Raw genomic sequence first — 22,976 nt, 5'->3', positions numbered from 1 at the left:
GATAATTGTTTCATGCAAATGGTATATTTTTCTGTAGTTCCTGCTTTGGTTTATCAGTTTATTTACTGTCCGGAGCTCAGTGAACAGTCCTAGTAGAAATTTACTACACTTAAAAAATTTACATGATGGGGATTTTAAAATACTGAAGTTGGCAAATGTAGCGATGAAAATTTAAATTTTTAGGAGACATTGCTGAGAATATTCCTGCCTTTTTTTTTTTTTGCTGTATATCACTGATACTGTTGACATATTTATATATTAAAATGGTTACCTTTTCTTATATGGTTGCCTACCTTCTCGCAGTGAGGCTCGCTGCAATAACCCTTCTGAAAAGCTGCTACAGAACAGTTGTCAGTTGTTTCTTTTTAGATCTGCTTATTTTTTATAATAGCATTGCTAGGTGAGAGCAGATCTGTTCCTTTCTGCTTTACCTTCTCATAGGAATTGTAAGTGACAGTGCAAGATGACACATCTGTACAAGAAGGATTTTGTACCTTTTAGATCGGGAATATTCAGTCTACAGGCCAAAGCGTTTTGGTTTTTTTTTTTCTTTTGTCAGGTAAAATGCAATTTAAAATAGAGCATTTTATTTTTATTTAGTTCTTTTTTTTTAAAGTTGCCTGCTTAGTAGAATCACTATGGTAACAGACTAAAGGATGTCTCTGAGGCACTCAACCTGCATTGCAATGTAAGTGAGGGGAGACTGTAAGTTGTCTGACTGCTGAATAGTAGAAAAAGGAACAGGCACAGCAGAGAAATAAGATATTACTTATAAGGTATTATTTACTACTCTCTTTAAGCTTAAAAAGTGATTTCACAATTAAAATATATGTGAGTTCACTGGGGTTTGTGCTCACTTCTGGGGATGACATTGCTAAAATGTTCATTAAAGGTCATAAATTTGTGTTATCATTCTACTTGAGTTTGTTTTCTTTTTAAAGGCTGTTATATATTACTAATGATGATAGAAGTCAACGAGGAGTGAGCTGCATCAGTGTGTGCCTCACAGAGCTCATTAAAGCCATCAGCGTTCTTTTTATGGATAATACATTAATTTTCTAATATTTTTTTCTATTAAAATTAGAGTTTCTGTGCTATTTGTTTGTCTGTTAAACTCATAAATCTTTGAGATGTTTGTTACATTGACATGCCATACACAAGGTATTATTAGCACCATGAGGAAAGTTGAGTAGTATGTAGTAGCTCTGGGTATGACAGTACTGAAAGTGATTTGTATATATCCATCGACAGGGATTATGTTTTTCTTCCCAGCTACACCAGGAAGCTCTTGATGCCACCTAGTTTGGCATCCTGAATAGTCAGAGCTAAAATATCATTTTTGTGCTAGCAAAACAAAATATACTAAAGCATCAATCATGTTTTGTGTATTAAAAGCCACCTTAAACTGTATTTTGCAGATAACTGTATTTATTAACATTATTTCTCTGTTGTATTAATACATTAATCCAATTTCTGCACCGTGTAGGGATTTTCTCTGAATTTTATGGAAGAGTTCAGAGGCGCTGGAGTTTCTGTGCCTTTTCTGTTGTTTTAACAAACTTGTCTTTGAAACTGTGAATAGTAATCAGTGGATTAACATGACATTTGTGAAATGATTGCTCACATCCAGACAGACAGGCTTCATTGCTCTGCTTTTGTGACCTTCTTTCTAGAAGAATGCAATATTTGCCTCAGAACTTACAAGCTTTACAGCCTATAATGTTTAACTGAAGTTATCTTAATACCTGGAGAAGCAGATGTAAGAACTTAGGAACTCCTTATGAACTCGTGTTTTACTGCAAAGATAAGTGCTCTTTGACAAAAGTTCAGTTTTTAAAGGCTTAAAGTCACTGAATTTGAAGGAAGAGTGTTATTTTTTCTAGATAGACAAGTTGAGAGCTTTGATATTTATCTCCAGGAGGCCGTGAGCCTGTACCTCTGCAGTCCCAGCTGTGTATTCAGAGGAAAACCTGATCTTCCAATTTTGACCATTCATTGGGTGCCTCATTCTTCCAGGTGCTATCCCAGTGTTTTTGTGAAGATGTCTGTTGCCATTTTACATTACTACAAGCGTTGTTGTGGTTGCAATGAAAAAGATTTTCTTTCCTCTGGTAAACAGTTGAACAGAAATTGAAAATTGTTTTCTTTAAGACACCTGGTAAAATGCAGTATTGATTTGCAACTACAAAATTGATTTACTTTGCCGAAGTGCTAGTATTACTTTGTTTGAAAAAGCAAATAATTCTTTTTTTTTTTTTCCCAGCATTTTCAGTTAGCTTTGATTGACTGCAATCCCTGCACTTTGTCTAACGCTGAAAGTAAGTAAACTATGAGTATTTCCATTTATTTTGTTGTGGATTTTTTTTCAAGTCTTATGCTCACAACTGCATCAATTTTTAATGAACCAATTCTTCAAAATCAAAAGAGGTACTGAGAGGAAAAAAAGGTGCTGAGAAAGGGAGACTACAGAACCTCCCTCCATCTATCAGTGGAGACAGATGTTCCAGTAGAATTGAGGATTGTTTTACTAAATAGAATAAGTAAAAATTGAGACTTAACTTAGTCATTGCTCTGAAGACTTGAATTCTGGAGGAAACGTACAATTTGACTGCTTTTTTATTTATTTATAAACACAGTGCTTGTGCCATGGCACACGTTTAAGAGTGATTATTTAAAACTTTGTGGCATCTTTATTATTTGTCAATTTTCAGTGGTTATTTTCATGCCATTTAGATTTATAGATCTAAAATTCAGCATCAGTCCTAGGCTGTAGAAATAAGAAAAAGTAATAAACTTACTTGATTTTTTGTTTGATTCAGTGCCAACCATATATTAGTCTGTACTTGAACACAGTCAATCTTTAGTGCAGTGTGATCCATCATGTATTGTAGGCTGTTACAGAGCAGGTATTTATCCAGAGCTAGTGGAATTCTTATGCAAGAATAAGTGTATGTTCCTGCATGTTTTTGGAGTCTGTAAGAATTTAAAGGCATAGAGTTGTGAAGGAAATTACTCCTTCAGTTTTTAAGGTACCTTCGTGCTGTTGAGCTTAGGGTGCCTCCTAAGTCTCACTTCAGAAGCATTGGATAAAACATTTAAAATAATTTGTCTAGGAATTGGATGGAATAGTGAATATTTTGTCAGCAAGGGCATTGAAAGGGGGTTTGTTTACGTGGGTGAAACCGCTGGCTCTATCAGCACTAAGGAGACAGCTGTGCTCCAAGGTCCTCTTCAAAGCTTTGTCACTTATCAGGAACAGACACGGATAATTTTGTTAAAATCTGCAGAGTCCTCCCTGAGTCAATAGGCTTTTATTTTTTTTCTACCAGACATGTGATTCTTTAATTATATTTCATGTTTGTTCCTATTCTTTCTCACTGAGTTTATCAGTTTTCACTGTATCTCTGAGTTTTTGTAAGGTTTTCCTAAGCCTTCCCCCACATCCCCTCTGCCCCCAGATTTGTGTAGAGGGATGGCCCCATGTGAAGGCTCCACTGCCTTACACTGAGTGTGTTCCTTACAGAAATGTTTGAGTATTAAGCATGTCTTCTTCCTACTTAGGCAATCTCTAATGTGATACCTTTAATTTCTTTCCCCTGCAAGGCATGACTTCATTTTGGAGCTTCACACTGAAAGGGTTTTGTTATGGGGGAAAAAAATTAAAGAGAGATTTTTTAGATAATGAACTCCTGAAACAAAAGCAGGTTTTTTTCTTTCATCAGTACAGAGTGAAGTTTGATGATGTGGTGAACATAATGGGTGTGTTATGTGCCCTTTAGCAAGGAGCACAAAAAGTTTATTAAAATTTTAGATGATGCATTTCATTCTGACCTGGTTTCCAAAGTGCACCCGACTTTCTTCTTTATAGTGAAGGACAAAGCAGTGCACAGAGGGAGATTTTCCCCTCCCTTATGACCCAGAGAGAAACCCTGCAACTCCAAATTACCTGTATGGTAATTTGGTGTCACACTATTCTGTAGCTTCAAGGGAAAGGAATCTCAGTAATTGAAATAAATTGAGCTTGGCTCAAACACAGGTATTTTCTTACTTGTAATCCTCAAGAACATCGGGCAGAAGTCTGTCTCAAAGGAACTTTTCTTTCCTCATCAAAACAGAATAAGGATTACATTCATCTCAATTAGCTTTAGCTATCTACCAGTCCACGGCTGGTCTAGGGTAGCAGTTCTCAAGCCTTTTATATAATGATTTGAGCAGCATGAGGATAATTTTCCCTCTGATTTTACTCCTGAACAACTTTCATTTTTCTTTCTCTAGCCAGCAATTTTCTTGCCTCCTAGAGCTGCTGGTAGTATTATGGCATTCTGTGCAATTCATGTGAGGAATTGAAGATGCTTAACAGTAACGATCAGAATATCATCTGTAATTAACTCTTTGAGTTGAGTTTCAGGGGGAGAGGGGGAGAGACAATGCCTAAAAAGGAAGGAAAACCACCTAAATTTAGTCTGGCACTGTATAACATAGTTCTCTGTTCTGTATCCCATCTAGTCTGTCTCTCTGCAGTTGAATGAAAATCTTTATTTCCGAGTCATTTATGTACAGAAAATATTACCTGTGTTCTCTTACTGTGCATCTTTGCCTGAAGAGATTTTATTGCTAAATCTATTGAAAAGTTAATGGGCTCTGTGTTTCAGAATACAGATAAAATCCATGGGCTGCCTTTCTGTGATATCTGTTTACATTTTTCATGCTTTGTTAGGATACATATTCATCCTCTGTCAGGGCTGGTGTGTTAAGTGTAAAATATCAATGTAAACAAATTATTTTTTTTATATCTTAAAAATGTAATTTGTCTGTTTTGCATCAATAAATTTGAAATGTTGTTTAGTCCTCACTTGAAAAAACATCTTGTTGTTGTTCATTAAAACTAATAATTTTGATTTTCCCACTCTTACAGTTCAGTTTCACATTGCCCACTTATATGAAATCCAGGTAAGCTTTAAGCTCATAGTTATAAAGTGTGGTTGAGTTTTGAACTATATGATGTAGTCAGTCTCTGGAATTTAGATTATAGATGCTTTAGTAAAGTTAGACTTAAGTCTTGAATCACTAAAGAAACTTTTTTTGCTTTGGCTAAATTAAAAATATTTTGTATGTGGACTGTCATGCTGTAAAATGGAGCAGCTATTTTAATAAAAATAGATTTACTGTTCTCCCAAATTGAGTGCAAAAAAGAGATCCCAAAATATAACTTCTAGGAAAATTCTCTTATGAAATTATATTCATATTTAAGAAGTTGGACATATGTATAAAATATGTAATTCCTCAAATCATAGATACATTGTATCATATATACACACACATACATAAATGCAATTCCAGACAGTTGCCCAGGTGTCTTTTAAATATATTTGACATGAAATTTTCAAATTCAGTTTTTCAGTTTTCAGGTTTAACTGAAGATATATGACATTTGGAATCTGAGGTCAATGGCACATAAGGCTTGTTAATTCTATATCAAATCCTACCATGGAGTTTTCTATGTGAATCCTTTGGGAAATTATGGAACATTGCCTGAGCTTCCAGAACACAAATAAATTAAAACCAAGTAGCTACTGAAACAGCTATTGTATATTTGTAATTTGACTGACTGGTTATATAATCTAGATTTTGTGCCCTTCTATCATGTTTATACATATCATATGACCGAGGAAGGGATGTGACGTGAAAACAAAACCAGTTGTAATTGAAATGGATGACAGACATAAACTATATTTTCAGTCAGCTGGAAAGTAGCTTGATGAAGTAAGTGCTGTCTTTTGATGGCACAGTGAAAAATGGCCTTAAGTATTTATATATAAATAAAAGATACAGATCTGACAAACAAAATACTTTTCTTTTGAGTGCTTTTGGTGCAAGGCCGCATGATACGACAGAAATCTCCCATCCCAGAGCACCATTAAGCAGCTTCTTGGAATGTCATGGTTCTTATTTGGCCCCCATCCAGATTTCATCCTGGGCACTGAAGTACCTCTGACACATTTATGTGACAAAGCTTCCTCAATGCACTAGTTCTGTAACTGTGGCAGATCAAAAGCAAGTGGAACACCTCAGGTCACCGTCTCAGGTGCCCTGAATAGTTGTGTGACCAGTGCTGGCAGTGCTTCAACTGTGCTTTTTGACTGACAGCTACAGGCAGCAGGAGCTTCATTTTATTGCGAGCCAGAGCAAAAAAGTTTCGGTGGATTCTGCTGTTAGATTTGTTTTGTCTCTCAGTTCTGTTGGGAGGGGGATCTTGTCTTTTGGAATTTGAGAAACTGAGAAGCACAAGGGTCCTGACTTCTGAATATTACCTCTGACACAGTGAAGAGGGGTTTTGGAGACAGGCTGGTTGCTTGGTTTCTTTTACAGGACACAATGAAACAGGGGTTTTTTAACTCCTCCGTGTGTTTGAAAATTATCTGCTCTCTAATATTATAGAAGTTAATTCATTCCTTAATTAATTACCACAGTACTGGAGTTTAAATGATAGGTTGCCAGCATCTGAACAAGAGATGAGCCTGGTGCTGATAAGAATTTGCTGTGGGTTTTCATGGTGTTTAATGCCAGTTTCTGTTACTTCATCTGTGGCTGTGAGGGAGCTTATAGGGTAGCTAAAGATGTTGTGTTTGGTTCTCCTCCCCTTTTGCATTTCTAAGACCATTCATGATGCAGCCAAACATCAAAGACTATGGATCTTTGGGATTAACATACAGATATAAGGGAAAAGTTCTTCACTGGCAGGGTGATGAGGCACTGGAACAGTTGCCCAAAGAAGTTGTGGCTGCCCCATCCCTGGAAGTGTTCAAGGCCAGGTTGGATGGGGCTCTGAGCAATGTGGTCTAGGGGAAGGTGTCCCTGCCCATGGCAGGGAGGTTGGAATTAGATGATCTTTAAGGTCCCTTCCAACCTAAACCATTCTGATTCCATGAAATAAAAGCAAAAAATATTCCAAACCTGAAAAACATGCTCTATTTTAATAGATATTTCTGAATCTTCCCCAGCATGTAAACATCTTTTTCAAAATGTGAATATTAGGCACTAACATTTACCTATTTGACATCTGGATTGCTGCCTCTGCTCTCATGCTCTACAGTGAACTTCTGTTCATTTGCTTATTATCCTTCATAGTCATAAACTACAAATTTTGTTCCCAATGCTAAATTTAAAGTTTTTTCCTGATTGTTTTTCTTTTGCTGGACATGGATATTTTATTTATTTATATTATTTGTTTTCTTACCAGTTGTCTGCATTTCATGAACACCAATTAAAAATCTTTCCTACCAACTTCCCCTTGTTCCATTTGAAAGTATGTAATTGCTGCTTTAATTTTTCTTCCTGACTAGAATAAGGTTTTAAAATCACCAGAGTTGTCTTTTGTGATTTTTGAGATTTCAAGAACCTAATGACATTTTTAACTTCTAGTAGGTATTTATACTGTTTAGAGTCCCTTTTAAAGCACCAGTACTCATTACTGTGCACTCTGTGCTTAAAACAAATGTAACTGAGCCACGGTCATTTGCATTTAGGTGGCCCCATTTCTTTTAATATGCTCTTCATCTGTTTGCCTGGATGAAGTGTACTGTTGAATTATCTGAAAGCATATTCGTGGGAGAGGAGGAACAGAACGGAACATTTAAAATACATTCACTGTTAAGCAATTATTGTTAGAAAATGCAAAGTTAAATGCTGACATTATTACCAAATAATTCATCTGTTGAGAAATCTTAGCCTTTAATATATACAAAATAGCTCATACTGTTCAGTGAAGTCAATAAAGACTCCAGTCCTAACCTGTAAATGTGTTTTATGTACCAGCACCTGTTTGTATAGGGAGTTATGAATTGAGTGTTTCCAGGCTCTAAGCACACTTAAACTATATAGTAGATAATAAAATGGCATACCTTCATTACCTAGGCACAGTCCTTTTAATTTTGCATATGGTGGGACTCTTACTAGGACAACAAATATGTTGAAAGAGGCAGCTCAAATATACCAAAGGAAGGGAAGAGGCAAAATTATACCAGCCACCAATTAATGATGATCTTCATTTCTGTTACAGATTTCCTGGGAGGAATTTGTGTAGGGTTTTCTCAGATGTACACTCACATTCAAGTATCCCCCTTAAAAGCAGAATATTCATTTTAGAGTAAAAAGCATAATGCATGTATGAGGAGTTGACCAAATTTAATAATTTTCAAATTTCTCTCAATTCTTTTCCATAGTCAGTTTATATTAAATACTATATTTATGGAAGTTATTCTCCTACCATATATATACGTCACTCATTAAAGCTTTCATATGCACTGTATGCAAAAAAAAATTCTAGAATTTTTTGTCAATGTGTTTGTGTGCTGTCAGTGCTGTGAAATCGTTGCTATTGGTGATCTGTTGTAAGCTCTATGATTAATCCATTTACTTTTTTCCTTTTGCAGAGAAAGTATCACTCTGCAAAGGAAGCTTATGAACAGCTTTTGCAGATCGAAAACCTTCCTGCACAAGTAAAAGCAACTGTCTTACAGCAGTTAGGTATGTAAAATTAACTTTTATTTTTCCTCTGTGTTTCGTTTTTCCATCTTTGCCTTCAGCAGTGTTGGTTAAGGCTCCATTTCCAAACGAGTCTTAGACACACTGAGTATGATACGTGAGATTTTTCACCCAAAATAGAATATGTAAGAGTAGATAATAAAGTAAATAAGAGAGGAGGAAAATATTTTAATTAAACTTAGAAAATTAAAAGGCTTCTAGACTTGCTGCAGTATGTGTGTTACAGATTTTGGGCAGTGAGGGGGTGGGCTTTCAGAGAAAGAGTGCAGCAGTTGGAATTCTGTGTTCTCTGTTCTGCCTCCAATAACGTCCCTTGAAAAGCCAGGCTAAATGCAGTAAACCAGAATACTCTTCTCTGTTGCAGACTAGAAGAACATGGCAATTGAAAAATTTAGCTTTTCTTTCTCTCTAGTTTATGCTACGTAATGAAAACCTATTTCTGTAACTAAAAGGTTTGTCATCAGATTCCATAAAAGAAAACACATAAAAAACTGAAAAGGAATTATTTTTTAAAAATTGTCATTTTCCATTTTTATAGAAAGCTGCTAAATAATTTTTAGACCAAAATTTCTAGTGGATGGGTAGAATAAAACAGTTGTGTCCTATATACCTTATAAAATATTTCCAGAATATTTTGTTAAAATTGTTCAACCCAGTGCAAAACTTCTTCATTCACCTTCTCCATGTTCTTCATCTAATTTATTATTCTAAATATTAATTTAGCCTGCTTATGCCCATTTTTATTTTTTTTCCCTCTTTACATAGTGGTCATTTAACTCAAATTTGTAACTGGCACCAAGCTGTGGCCACAGTGCTTTCTTTTTTCTGTAATGCAGGTTGTGTGTGGATTTGGAGTGGGTTAATTTTTCATCTGTGACAGAATGTCAAAATTGATGGGCTAATTTTGAGTCATCTGTGTATGAAATGAAAATGAAACTGTGGGAGGAATTCACTGCAGGACTCTGGGTGCTGCTCTTTTTGCTGTCACAGGACAGTGTTGCTTATATTTCAGTAAGCCCTCTGAATTTATTTTTTTAGGTTGGTATTATGTCACCAAGCATAAATTGTCAGCACTTTCATCCAGAAGGGCTGTACATCTGATCAGTGGAAGACAGGCTTCTCAAAAGAGCTGACCAGTTCTTTTTCAGCTCTGTTTGATGTATGTTGCCACAATAGAAGCAAAGGCACATGGCTGTATTCATAAAATCCTACCACAGGTCTCTGTGTGAGCAGTAAGAGCAGTGACTTTGAGAATTGTCTGCTGTCTGAAAACTGGATTAACTGTCTTTATTCAACCAGCATAGGTCACCCAGTTTTGTTGTGTGGGTAGCTTCTCTGTGGAGAAAGGGATAGAGTGGTCTTAACCAGAACATTCAAGGAATAATGCCATTTCTTTTCTGTTAACAGTGGTATTTATCAGAGTGTGGTCTTTATCGCAGATTTAGTCTTTAGCAGCTCTGACTGTGGAGGAGAACCCTGTGATTCCCAGATAAACATATACCCAGTTGAGCTGATTCGTGCTGACTAGCTCAGGTAGACATAATAGTAAGATCTGTACAGTTGGATAAGAACAGTTTGTTTCTTCTTTTTTTTTTTTGCTGTTCCATTTGCTTTCCAGACAACAGTTCTCTTCACCTTTTTGCCCAAAATTACATTAAATTAATGAGACTGAAGATCTAATCTGTCCCAGTATACTTTGTCCAGTTTTACTCAGCTGTTGCATAAGGAAGAGTGTAACAACAAAATAAGTGCTTAGAGGTCCCCAAAGCACTCTTCCATTAATTTTTGGCTAGGGGCATTCCTGGATGGTGTCCATGTGATTGGATGAGACATCATGAGGTGCTGGAATGGGGAAGAGGTTCATCTCCTCAAAACCAATGATGTTTACTGGGGAAAAATGATTGCCACAGGTTCAGCATGAGAGTGATAAGCATTAAAAAGGCCACTCTACACGAGCAGATCAGAGGGATTTGTTCCAAATCACATTGTAAAGACCTGGAAAAGAGCATGGAACATTTTTGAAGTGTGGACAAAATCCATGGTTTTGTTTATTGTATTAAAAATGTCCCCAAGAGTGGAAGAGTGATCACTGTACTGGTTAAGAGTTGGAGTTAGGTCTTCCAAGTGGGAAACTGCACAGCTTGCCAGGGGTTTTCCATCACCACCTTTATGTGTGTTCTTCACTTCATGCACAAGAGTTTTCCTTTACCCGTGCTATTCTAGTGGAGAACTTTCGTTTGCTCTCCGTCTCTTGCTTTCTGCCTTTTTCACCTCCCTGCAGAGAAGGATAAAACTGGGAAGCAACCCTTGTTTCAGCAGTGAAACCAGACAGGGATTGCTGTTTCTCATTTCTGTCTCCTAGAAATAGATTTGTTCTTTTTATCAGTGAACCTCAATAAAGATCTCCTGAAGATACAGCATGTTATCTTTCAATCCAGCAAGGTTCTGATGAAACAGAAAATAGGCACACAACATTTCCAGAGATACAGGAAATTGTTTAATGTTTTTTTTTAACTCTTGTTTGTAATCCCTGAACTATTACTTTCATCTCAGGCTTTGCCTGGCACAGCACCTGATACACATATCCTTAACAAACAGTTACACAGGTGAATTCTGATAACCAACCTCACATAAGCCTTTTTTCTTAAAGCACGAGTATCTTCTGTATTCTTAAGAACATCAGAGACTTGGGATTTGAATCAAAATCGTAGCTTGTTTACTAAGTTCATGACAGAAAGTTGTGTATGTTTTATGTCTCTGCAAAAATCCCTGGGTTTTTTTTACTTCCTTTTTTTTCCCTGATTGGTAGAGTTCTGACTTGATTGATCTTCAGTCAGGATAAAGTACTTTTCAGTACTGTAACCTAACCTGGCTCCTAACCTGGCATTTTTTGCAGTCTATGAAATATTTGAACTTCAACTTGTGACCACATTCCCAACTGATATTTCTTAAAACACCTCAGGCAGATGTTGTTCAGTAGATGTGATTTTATTTTTGATTGCTATTATTAAAGCTTGGAAGTTTGCAGAAATGTTGTGGTGTCTGTTGACAACTGTGAGCCCAAGGAATAAAAACCAAGCTGTATGGAACAGGTAGAATAAAATACTTAAGGTATAGTCTAATTACAGAGAGTGAAGTAAAGCTACAACTACTCTTCAGGTCAGTTCTCAGTCTTACCTACTTTGTCTGGCATTTCAGATGAGATCTGAATCTGATCCTTTGATATTACCTTGTAGTTAGACTTTATCAAAAAGCTTAGATAAGCTTAAGGTGCTGAAGTTTAGCTCACAGAGGTTTTAAATGAACGTACAGTGCAGCTGTGTGTACAGTTCTGTAGGTAACTAGAGCTTTATACAAACCCCTGGGTATTTTATGAAATTGGTATCATAGTGTCCCACAAGGGACCATTTATGGCTGGGAGACTGTAAACACATAGGGGCAGTCCTTTGTCACATCTTACATTTTGCCAGTGTTGGCTGAAAAGCAGTGGATTGTTAAAACAAATACATGGATATTGAGGGAACAGCAAGACATTGCTGAGCATTGTGGTACGCAGTGATTTCAGCAAACCACAAAGGGTTTCCTTGTTTGTACTCATTGTATGAACAGCACTGAGATGGTTTTGTGGCTGCTTGAAGGAATTCCATCTGAGCATAGAGGCAGATGAGGAGCAGCCTGAGAAGATGATGAAGGTGCTTTATTTGGAATGGTAACCAAGCCTTGCGTCAGTGCCAGAGCAGAGATGTGTTTTAATTGCATGTAAAACACTGTTTGGGAGAAAGGATTGTGGGAGGCCTTTAAAGTGGGGATGAATAACTTGTCTAATGTAATGAAAGAAGAAAAGGCCTTTGAAAGAATATGATGTGTGGTTAGATGAATTTGTCATGTAGATGAGAGGTGATGGCATTTGTCAAGGTGAACAGGAAGGATGTTGTAGTAATGAAGATGAAATGACAGTGTAAGAAAGCTTTAAGTGGAGATGCAAAGTATCTTAGTCAAAATGTAGATACAGGTCAAATATGAGAATTTAGAAGAAAAGGAGTAAACATAATGTGTAGATATTATATATGTTATATATATATTACATAATGGATATGTGTGACAGAGAGAATGGTGGTGGCATTTTTCAGTGTCTGGGTAGGTATCTGTGTTCAGAGGAGAGAGTATACATTTTCAGATTCACTTTTTGTATTAGAAGATTGAGCAGTTCATAATTATGCTACTAATCTCATAGAAAATTATTTAAACAAAAGAAATCCTTTAACAGTACATTCATAATATTATATGTAAGTGATGTTATTGTTTGGTAGTCCTGTTTTTAAAGAGACACCAATGCTATCAATATCCTGCTGTGCCAAAGTATTAAATGGTCCTGGGGAATTTCACTTCTACCATTTATGGATTCTTTTTGTAGGCTGGATGCATCACACCGTGGATCAGCTTGGAGACAAGGCAACCAAGGAAAGCTATGCTATACAGTATCTCCAGAAATCTCTAGAAGCAGATCCAAATTCTGGTCAATCCTGGTATTTCCTTGGAAGGTGAGAAAAGACTTTATAGACACTGTAACTAGATTTGTAAATTTTTTTGAGGATACTCATTATTGTGGGTATCTTACACTGTTTTTCTTCTTAATCCTTTCAGAGGAAAATTGAAGGGAAAGGATATATGAATGTACTGGAGTCTTACATTTTCTGGGAAGTGTATAAAAAGACAAGGTGCTAACATATTTGGGATGAATATAGATTAGAAATTGAAATTAAGTATGTTACCCAAGTGGTCCTGCTTTTTTTGTAGTTATTATTCAGTCTGCACATTTACAGTAATATGAATATGCCCTGCCTGGTTTTAACTGTTTCTCCTCTTCCTCCCACATCTTCTGTTCTCTCTCTCTTTTTTGTAAATTGTTACTTTTTTTATACCTTTTTCACAGTTCTTTTGCTCTTTATTTTCTCAGAATCCCCCTCCTAATCTCAATCAGCTTTTGCACTAAAATACAAATATTTTCCTAGGTATACATCCATTTATAAAGTACATACAGTGCAACTGTTCATTAGGCCAAGATAGCTCAGACTAATCCATTCTAATTTCTATTTCAGTGTTCTGTAATTTTGTACTTTAAGACAGTAACATACTCCCAGATGTAAGTCATATCAATTGAATGAGTTTTCTTGGTCTCCTGTTTAAGACAATAGAGTACTTTACACAAACCAGCAGTAACTATTGAAATAATCAGGTTTTGGAGAAATCTTTGAGGACAATTCAAGTCCATATGAGAACAGGCCAGTTCTGTTGAGAAATACAGCAGAAAAGAATGAGGCAAAAATAATATCCTAGCCTCAGTATCTTCCAGGTGATGTTCTTGGAGATTCTGACCAAATACAACTGGAACCTGTTTTTGGTTTTGTCATGCCAATCCCATTCTTCCAGCTGTTCCTGTAGGACAGGGCTCTTCAGGCAGCTGAGGGAGTGTGTGCAGGCTGAGGGAAGGACACCAGCCCTGAGCGTGAAGGGCAAAGGGCAGATGTGGAGGGAAAAGGGAAGGGGAGCCAGGGATCACCTGGCTCATCTCATCTTCCACTGGGCTGAAATCCTGTTTTTCCTTCAGTAGTCCCATTCCACATGCTGTGAGTTGAGTTCTTAGGCAGCAGGACAGAGCCAGGACTCCATGAACTATTTGTGTGCAGCTGCTCTGCTCCAGCTCCTGCGGTGCCACAGCTTACACGTGGTCACAGTGAAACCCAGGACTGTGCAGACAAGGGGGGGAAATGCAGGAAATAAGGGTGGAAAATTTAGTTGGAGCATCTCTTATATTTTGCAGGGAGGCTTAGAGCAAAAATGCTTCTGTGCCCCGTTTTTCCATTGCATACGGTGGCAGAAGAGGAAAGAAAGTGTGTTGTGGGGTTGTGCATTTACTTTTTCCTTCTTCGTGTATTCCCTTGTGTAATTCCTTCCTCTGCTGGTAGTTGGTTTAAATCTACCTTCAAAAACATATCACCACCACCCTCCTCTCCACTGGAAAAACTCCATCACCCTAAGTTTTGTTGGGGGCCTCATGTCAGTGCTGTTCTAATGAGAGGCTTTATGTATCTGATAAGCAAGCAGAGTGAAGCATGTCTATTGGAAATTGGGTTAGACTGTAATTAAAATGATCTTCTGAAACATTGTATTCAGGCTTAATGGATGTTTTTAGGCAAAGTAATGCTGTATTTTTTTGTATTCCTTTCCTAGTGTGCCTCAAAAATACTTGAAAGAGTGTAGCATGTTTGACAAACCTTTGCCTGTACTGTTCTGCTTGGTTTTTATTTTTTACTAGAATAAATTTTCTGATGCTATTTATGTGTTTTGAAAGTTGTCAGTTATTTTTACAACAGTGAAACTTGTTACAAACAACATAAGACACAGCTATTACAGATTAAACTAGTTAATGTGTATATACAGATATTTGATCTTGGCTTTATTTGAAGCTTTTGATTTTAAAACAGTGGGTATTATTCCCTGTGGTATAATTGTAGTTCCCTTTAATGCCAGAATACCTTTGAATTTGTATGTGAAAAAGACTAAAGTAAGAAATTATAAAAACATTCAGAGTAGCACAATTTGGTGATCTGTATGTGCAGTACAAGTAACTGGTTTGTTTTTCATTAATTGAATATTATTGAGATGCAAGAAATGCACATAAAAAGCTTCCCAGGCAATCAGGAACCATCCTCATTGAGTTGGTCAATATCTCCCAGTAATTCTGTCTTGTAGAACGTTAAGTTTTATAACCATTTGTTTGATGAAATAGGTAACTTAGTTGTTTCTTTATAATGCTGTCTGTAGATAAACGTTGTTCTTATTGACTGATAAGCTATCACAAGGGAAAGAAATGTAAGTCTTTTGAATACGGTGTGACTGTTTGCCTTACAAACACAGTGATCTTGGGTTTAAGTAGTTTTGGTGTACTTCTCAAATGTATAATTAGTAATACATGTTAAGATGTTTTAGTCTGCTTATGTCTGGCATTCAGAAACAGCGAGTGATGAGTGTGTGTGTGTGCATGACTTAACGTTTATCAAATCAGTCTTGGTAAGCCATCCTCAGTGATTACCTTCTATAAATATTACCAAAGTTCTTTTTTTCTCCTCCTAGGTGCTATTCAAGTATTGGGAAAGTTCAGGATGCCTTTATATCTTATAGGCAATCTATTGATAAATCAGAAGCAAGTGCAGATACATGGTGTTCTATAGGGTAAGAACAATACAGGGTAATACAGTGGTATTATTCCATGCTAATATATATATAAATAAAGAATATCAGCTTTTTAACTATTTTGTGTGCTGAGTGACTGTAAAGCTTTTTTTAATTTATACCTTCATGTTGTCAGACTTGTCTGATATGAAGTTTAAATAATGAATTTATATTTATTTTCTCAATCCTTTAAAATACTGAATATGCTGCGTATAGATGAATTTTGCATGTTAAAATTGTATACCTTGTTTCTGTGGTTTATATGTTGCCAAAGTTTATTGGGGGGGGAGGAGGATGTGTATTATTTGGGTTGTTTGTATTTTGACTTTGTTATTAATTCTCCACTTCACTAATCTTTCTATTCAGTGTGCTGTACCAACAGCAAAATCAGCCTATGGATGCTTTACAGGCCTATATCTGTGCTGTACAATTGGACCATGGCCATGCTGCAGCCTGGATGGACCTAGGCACACTCTATGAGTCCTGCAACCAGCCTCAGGATGCCATTAAATGCTACTTAAATGCAACTAGGAGCAAAAATTGTAGTAATACCTCTGCACTTGCAGCACGGATAAAGTATTTACAGGTAAAACTAATGTTTTTAAGAAGGGGGAAATAACTCTTCCAAATACACAGCTGAGGGGAGGGGAGAAGTAACACACAAGTTTAACTTGAAATTGTTTGTGGTGTGTATAACCTGTTTTCATGTGTATTGTAAGCATATCATAGCCTGTAATATTTTATTTCTTCATTTTTAAGTGGAACTTAATTCCTTATAAACCCTATTTTGCACATTTAATCAAAACATACTGTTTTACATCACTTTGCTTTTTTTCTTTGTATTGTCTACATTTTTAAGTTCTCATAACATATAGTGAGAATATGCACACACTATCTTTTCACTCTTGTTTGCAATTTCAGAAAAAAAAGGAATTATGAGACCTCTGAATCCAGAGCTCATCTTTGTTCTGATTCTCACAAAGGTTTATATTCTGGTTACCCTCTTTATACTTAGCACCTTTCTAAAACCCAAAATTTTAAATCTGTCCTCTCTTTAAGACATAATTAGCTACAGCATTTAGGAAGATTTCATGGACTTGCTCTTACTAAAGTAGGCTTGTGTTAAATTTGCTTTTTACATAATTTTTCCTAGGCTCAGTTGTGTAACCTTCCACAAGGTAGTCTACAGAATAAAACTAAATTACTTCCTAGTATTGAGGAGGCATGGAGCCTACCAATCCCCGCAGAGCTTACCTCCAGGCAGGGTGCCATGAACACAGCACAGCAGGTGAGAAGTTGGGTTATGTTCTGCAGGTGCCCAGCTTTAAGGGTTCTTTACAATCGGTAGTGGTCAAGCTTATTTTATTGAGCACAGGATTGGCTTTTATTTAAAAAAAAAGGCCTTTGATTTATTTGCAAAGGGATATTAGATCAAGAAGCTCCCTACAATGTGGGAGAAGTATGGGGGTACCAATTTAGAACCTTTGTGGATTTTCATGATTTTAAAAGGTTTCATCTTAAATAGAAATGCTGCAGTGGTTTAATAATCCCATGAAAGGTACACATTCCTCCATTGATGACCATATGGAAACTGATTTTTCAGTTATTGAGATCAGCTTCAGAATATCTGCTCGGCCCTTTTAAAACATGTGGGCTGTTAAAATTATAAAATTTAAAGGAAAGCATTAAGAATATATAGAACCATATTTTTGTCTTCCTTCTGTGATTCTTAGGCTTGTAAACCTCATCATCCAAATACTGAACCTGTACTAGGCCTCACTCAAACACCAATTTCACAGCAATCCTTGCCACTACACATGATTCCTTCTAGCCAAGTAGATGACCTGACCAGTCCTGCCAAGAGGAAAAGAACATCTAGTCCAACAAAGGTATATATTCCAATGAACTAGAGCCCCCTACCAAAATTATATGGAAATATGTATTCAAATGATGCAGCATGCACAGAATTTGTGCTGTAAATTTTAATCCTTTGGCATCAAGGTGGGGAATGTTTTTAGAAATTTTAAAAAGGATTTTTTCAGTGATGTGTTTAATCAGATTCCAGTTCAGACATAAGGGCAGTGCAGGTCAGTGGCACTATACTGCAGTCATAGCTGTGTAAGGAAAGAAGTACAATTGTAGTCTGATGGTGGAGAGGGAGACAATCATGTCATCCTGTCTATTGCCTTTGCTTATATTTAGAATTCAAGTGTTTCATCATCATGTAATAGTGTTACAGTAGATAAAGTATTCAGTTTTAAAAGTAGCATACATTTAAGTTAATTGCATAATTTGATTTGCTTGTTTCTCGTTATGATATTAGGTATCATTAACTTTTTCCTCAGACTACTCTGATACTGTTGGGAATGGTAGAATGAGACTTGGTGTATTTTAGTGTATTCTTTGTTTATATTGTTATCCTTGAAACAATGACTAGTTCTTTCATAAGCAAGATAAAATCTAGATAGTAAAAGAAATTAGGTTGACCCTTTGATAGTCACACATTTTAATGTAATGTTTTCTCTCAGAATACTTCAGATGTTTGGAGCAGTGGCCATACAGTGTCACATCCTCCTGTACAGCAACAAATTCATTCTTGGTGCTTGACACCACAGAAATTACAGGTAGGTATGGAAGATCTTCAGAAGCTCTGATATATTTTTTGTTCCTTTCCTTTTTCCTTTTAAGAAAATAAATCTGGGACATGTTTCAGTTTCACATTTCTGAAATTCAGTGTGAAATACTTCCCAAATAATTCCCAGGGTGTAGTTCAAGTTGTTCTAATATTTATGGCTTCTCTAGGTGAGATTAGTTCTGTAGTAAAATAAATGATCTCTGGCAGAAACTGAACACTTACATTGTATGAATTCTATAATTTATAAGGTAAGAACATACAGTAGCTCTTTTTTCTTACGATGTTTTAAAGATAGGTATGCAAATTGTCACACTTTCATGCCAAGTGAGTTCTGTGAGTTGCTGTAATGTGGGGGATATTGAAAGAGGTGTAGAAGTATTATAATATAATCTTCTTTTCCTCTGAGGTAGCTTCTTGCATCAAACTGCATAAACAAACAACCACATTCTACAGAATGCAATTACTCAAATGAAATCTGGTGCTGCTTTTCTGTCTTTATGTCATCTAATACAGTTATATGAAATGATCAATTTTAGTTTGGAAATCTTATTTCAGGTATTTTTTGTTATGATATTTTGTTGTCTCTTCAGTTCATTAGTGCATGCTGTGAACTTTCAGCAGGAATTCCATATTTTGAAAATCAGGCCTAGCTGGAAACTTTCACCCATGTATTGCAGATACTGCTTTGGATGCAAAGAAAAATAGAAGGGAACACAGTGCAGATGCAGACAAGGCATTCTGATTGACTGAGCAGTGTTCTCCTCAATTCCAGTATAGTTCTTCAGCTGTTTCTCTGTCTGAACAATATTGGCTTTATTATACTGTATAATTTTCCCTTCCCTCTTCCTCCCACCTCCCCACCGCTTTGGTCCTTCCTCAGTCATTCTTCTGGATCTCTCTCTCTCCAAGCATTCTCATTATTTCTCTCTGCTCATTTTACATCCTGCTACTTTTTCCCCCTTTTCACTTTCACCTTTTTCCAGATCCAACTTCCTCCTCTAAGCAGAACCTAAGTAGGCCTCTCTATCTAAGTACACTTACTGGACTTGCTGGCAATAGCTTGACCAAATTCCAGCATATATGAATAGGAAAGCCAAAAATAGATGGTAAAAGAGGAGAGTGAATAAAACCTTTATTACATCTTCGAAGTTGGCAGCTTAGAGGCTGGATGGATATGGCATGTTATGTATACATATATAACATACATGTATTCCTGTCTTACTCATTGCAGTCCCTTCCAGAGGGACTTCAGAATGGAAGCTACTGTTAATCCAGGGAGCTTGGCATGAACACCCTGTTTTTAAGTCATACCCCTTGAAAGCAACAGACTTACTGGTAGAATGATGGGATGTGCTGAGTAGCTAAAAATGAATAAAAAGATCAAATCTTTTGGTAATAGACACTTAAATTTATCAGCTGCAAACAAGATCAGTATTGTAAAAAGATATTACGCTCTCTAATTAAGTTACATAGTTTTCTGGGTTTGTTTTTTGTATTTTCTGAAGACATTTTCATGTGTGAATATAGGTTTAATTAACTTCGTGATGAACAGTATTAATAAAAGAATAGCACAGTACAAAAAGGTGCTAAAGTATACATAATTACAATAAGAATTCCATATAATCATACTTGAATGTAGTTTTCTTTTACGGTACCAGCACACTTAATTTTAGTGTGGTAATAATAATTATACGCTCAAATAATTTACAGAGTCTCTTCAGTTTTAGTAACTGGTGATAAGGTTTGTTGCAGAATAGTGTAAGGAAAGATGTTTCAGTCTGCAGCAGAAATCCCAGAATTGTTTTCAGCTTTATAAGTCTTGCCTTCATGGGTACTTTTTAATATTGTATGCAAGAAAGTTATTAAAAAGCCCATGCAATTTTAACAATTCTGAACCACACTGCTGTTTTTTTAGCACTTGGAACAGCTGCGTGCAAACCGAAATAATCTAAATCCAGCACAGAAACTTATGCTGGAACAGCTGGAGAGTCAGTTTGTCTTGATGCAGCAACACCAGCAGGTGAGAACAAAAATATTTTTTCTCTTTTACAAAACTTTTCTCGGTAATGGTGTCTGTTGTGTTTCTTGAATTCTGAATAATTTCTGTTGTACAGAGTTCTCGTGCCTTTTGCTGCGTTGCATTAATTTATCTTCTTTTGTATAAAGTACAGTTGTGGATTAGCAGTTGAAACATAATGGGCTTAGCTGTGTTTTATTATAGGGCTGCCAGATAATGTAAAAATTTTCAAGCCACACTTTTCAACTGAAGTGAGTGGACACATCTGAAAGGAGTCTTACTCGAAAAATACGCAGTCATAGTGAGCGGTATTGCAGGACCTCTCTCCTCCTGTCCTTGTTCACTTCTCTCTCTCTCAGTGTCCAGTTTCAGCAGTAAAATGCTCAAACTGAAGGGCTCAGAAGAAAAGTGTGCTGATAGCTTTACCTTCAAATTTACTCAGCACTTTCATGAGCATGACAGTCATCTCGGTTCTCAAAAGCAACCGTGAAGATGTGTCAAATTGGAATTGGCCAGTGCAGTAAAAGTACACAAACATTGCATGATCCTTACTTTCTAAATTCTGCAGCCAACATTCTTGTGCTTTGTTCCCGTTCCGTTAGATGAGACAAACAGGAGTTGCACAGGTACGATCTACTGGAATTCCTAATGGGCCAACAGCTGATTCATCACTGCCTACAAACTCTGTCTCTGGTCAGCAGCCGCAGGTTGCTCTGACCAGAGTGCCTAACGTCGCTCAGCGTGGAATCCGTCCCGCCTGCCCCGGGCAGCCCATGGCTAATGGACCCTTTCCAGCAGGCCCCGTTCCCTGCAGCACAGCAAGAACGCTGGGTAGTACAGACACTATTTTGATAGGCAATAATCACATAACAGAAAGTGGAAGTAATGGAAACGTGCCTTACCCGCAGCGAAACGCACTCACTCTACCTCATAACCGCACAAACCTGACCAGCAGCGCAGAGGAGCCGTGGAAAAACCAACTATCTAACTCCACTCAGGTACAGCTTCAGTTTGCTCATAGAGTGCACTAAGGGGGCTTCAGGAGCAAGGCACTGCCTGAAGTCTGTCATTTGTAAATGCACGTTTTCTAGAGTTGACGACCTAGATGCAAACAAAACATACACTAGGCTTTACGTTACTTTTTATTGTTAAAAATCTGTGTATTAAATCAACTCCTTTCAGGATAAAGGAAATGATAAATCAAAGAGGGCAGTTCCATACTGCTCAGCTGCCTGCCTTTGCAGAAAACTTTCTTAAAAATGAATTCTTGTACGTCTTTTTGTTGCTTCTTTAATGTGAGACGTCGTGACTTTGTTTTTCATGTAGGAGGAACGTGCATATTTCATGGGAAGCTGAATGTCCTAGTTGTTTTTGACATTACATTGTTGCCATGATGTAATCATTACCATATTTTGTTCCCATGTGATCTTTCAAAGTTATTGTCTGGCATTTAGTACCACAGAGTTACTTGCAGAAAAATGCTATAATGCCAGTAAAAAATGTGTGAATAAGGGTGTTTTGTGTATATGTGTTAGAACTTGAAGATGGAGCTTTTTTTTTAAATTCCAGCCTAATTGTCTCTCTTCCAAGACAAACTTTGTGATATGTAACGAGTTCTATAGGAAGATACCCTAATGGTTTAATTCACTTTTACCAGATGGGTTATATGGTTGATACAATACCACCTTGTTCCTCAAAACTGCACACATTTCTTGTTTAATTAATATTGCATGTTACTTTAACGCTGAAGAATTGAGAGTGGGCTTTAGTACAGACGTACATAGATACTTAACTGCACATACACTTCAGCAAAGGCTGAGAAGACACTGAAACATCTTGTGTAAAACATAGTTATTCAAAATTAAAACAGTGTTATGATTTGTAAAAGTTTCCACTATATAAGCAGTACTGTTTACATCGTTTATAAACATGGCAGGGGGATGTGGAACCTGTTCACCACATTACCTCTTGCTTGAATTAGAATTCACTTTGCTATTTGCTCTATATAAATTGCTAAAGAGGTATCTGCTTCATATTAGGTGTATGTTGTGCTAGTTCCATAAAGTAGGCAAGTAATAAATCACAACAGGAGTTGGCCACTTTCTGTGGAGATGATGTTTTTGGGAGGGCTGGGTACCTGCTGCAAGCAAAGCTTGTGATGCCATTCCCTGTACCCATTGCATCTTTGTTCTGCATGTATTCAGAAAACAAGGTCTCAGCAGAGTTTCTGAGTCTGTAACATTCTCCACAGGTACCAGATGAACTCTTGATTTAAAGAACTATTTATAAGTAATTAAGCTACATAGAGGAATTAAGAAATTACGTATACAGGTGTGACATGTATAATGCAGTTTGTAATTAACAAAAACATTTTGCCTATAATATGTGTAGCAACACTTCTGAAAGACAAGTGAAAACCAGACCAGGAGGAAACTTCATCACAGTTGGGATCCTGCAAAGTGGATCCTTTCCAAAAATCTCAGTTCCAAGTAAATATAAAAATGGTTTCTTTCACCAGTTTTTCACATTGGCTCAAAGCTAAGGAAT

At 36.7% G+C, this 22,976-nt stretch overlaps 1 protein-coding gene across 21 annotated transcripts in view; it reads left to right on the top strand.

Moving 5' to 3' along the window:
• Nucleotides 1-22,976, top strand: part of KDM6A (lysine demethylase 6A) — a 151,727-nt gene that overhangs the window by 90,563 nt on the left and 38,188 nt on the right. For 5 of the 21 annotated variants that reach the window (XR_001874083.1, XR_001874091.1, XM_017810899.1 and 2 more), the window contains 12 exons: nt 2,264-2,318; nt 4,916-4,950; nt 7,241-7,306; nt 8,433-8,526; nt 12,959-13,085; nt 15,679-15,777; nt 16,144-16,363; nt 16,931-17,065; nt 17,511-17,666; nt 18,306-18,401; nt 20,328-20,432; nt 21,032-21,427. Coding sequence is in view for 10 of the 21 variants with exons in the window: in XM_017810899.1 (XP_017666388.1) it covers nt 2,264-2,318; nt 4,916-4,950; nt 7,241-7,306; nt 8,433-8,526; nt 12,959-13,085; nt 15,679-15,777; nt 16,144-16,363; nt 16,931-17,065; nt 17,511-17,666; nt 18,306-18,401; nt 20,328-20,432; nt 21,032-21,427 (1,584 nt within the window). In the remaining 11 variants the exon portion in view is untranslated. Of the gene's footprint in view, nt 1-526; nt 689-2,263; nt 2,319-4,915; nt 4,951-7,240; nt 7,307-8,432; nt 8,527-12,958; nt 13,086-15,678; nt 15,778-16,143; nt 16,364-16,930; nt 17,066-17,510; nt 17,667-18,305; nt 18,402-20,327; nt 20,433-21,031; nt 21,428-22,976 lie in introns of those variants that run through there. The other 16 variants (XR_001874084.1, XR_001874092.1, XM_017810901.1 and 13 more) reach the window with 8 other exon arrangements.

The sequence above is a fragment of the Lepidothrix coronata genome, unplaced genomic scaffold, assembly GCF_001604755.1.
Source record: "Lepidothrix coronata isolate B3197 unplaced genomic scaffold, Lepidothrix_coronata-1.0 Scaffold30, whole genome shotgun sequence".
Lineage (NCBI taxonomy): Eukaryota > Metazoa > Chordata > Aves > Passeriformes > Pipridae > Lepidothrix > Lepidothrix coronata.
This window is presented reverse-complemented; position numbering and strand designations above follow the sequence as displayed.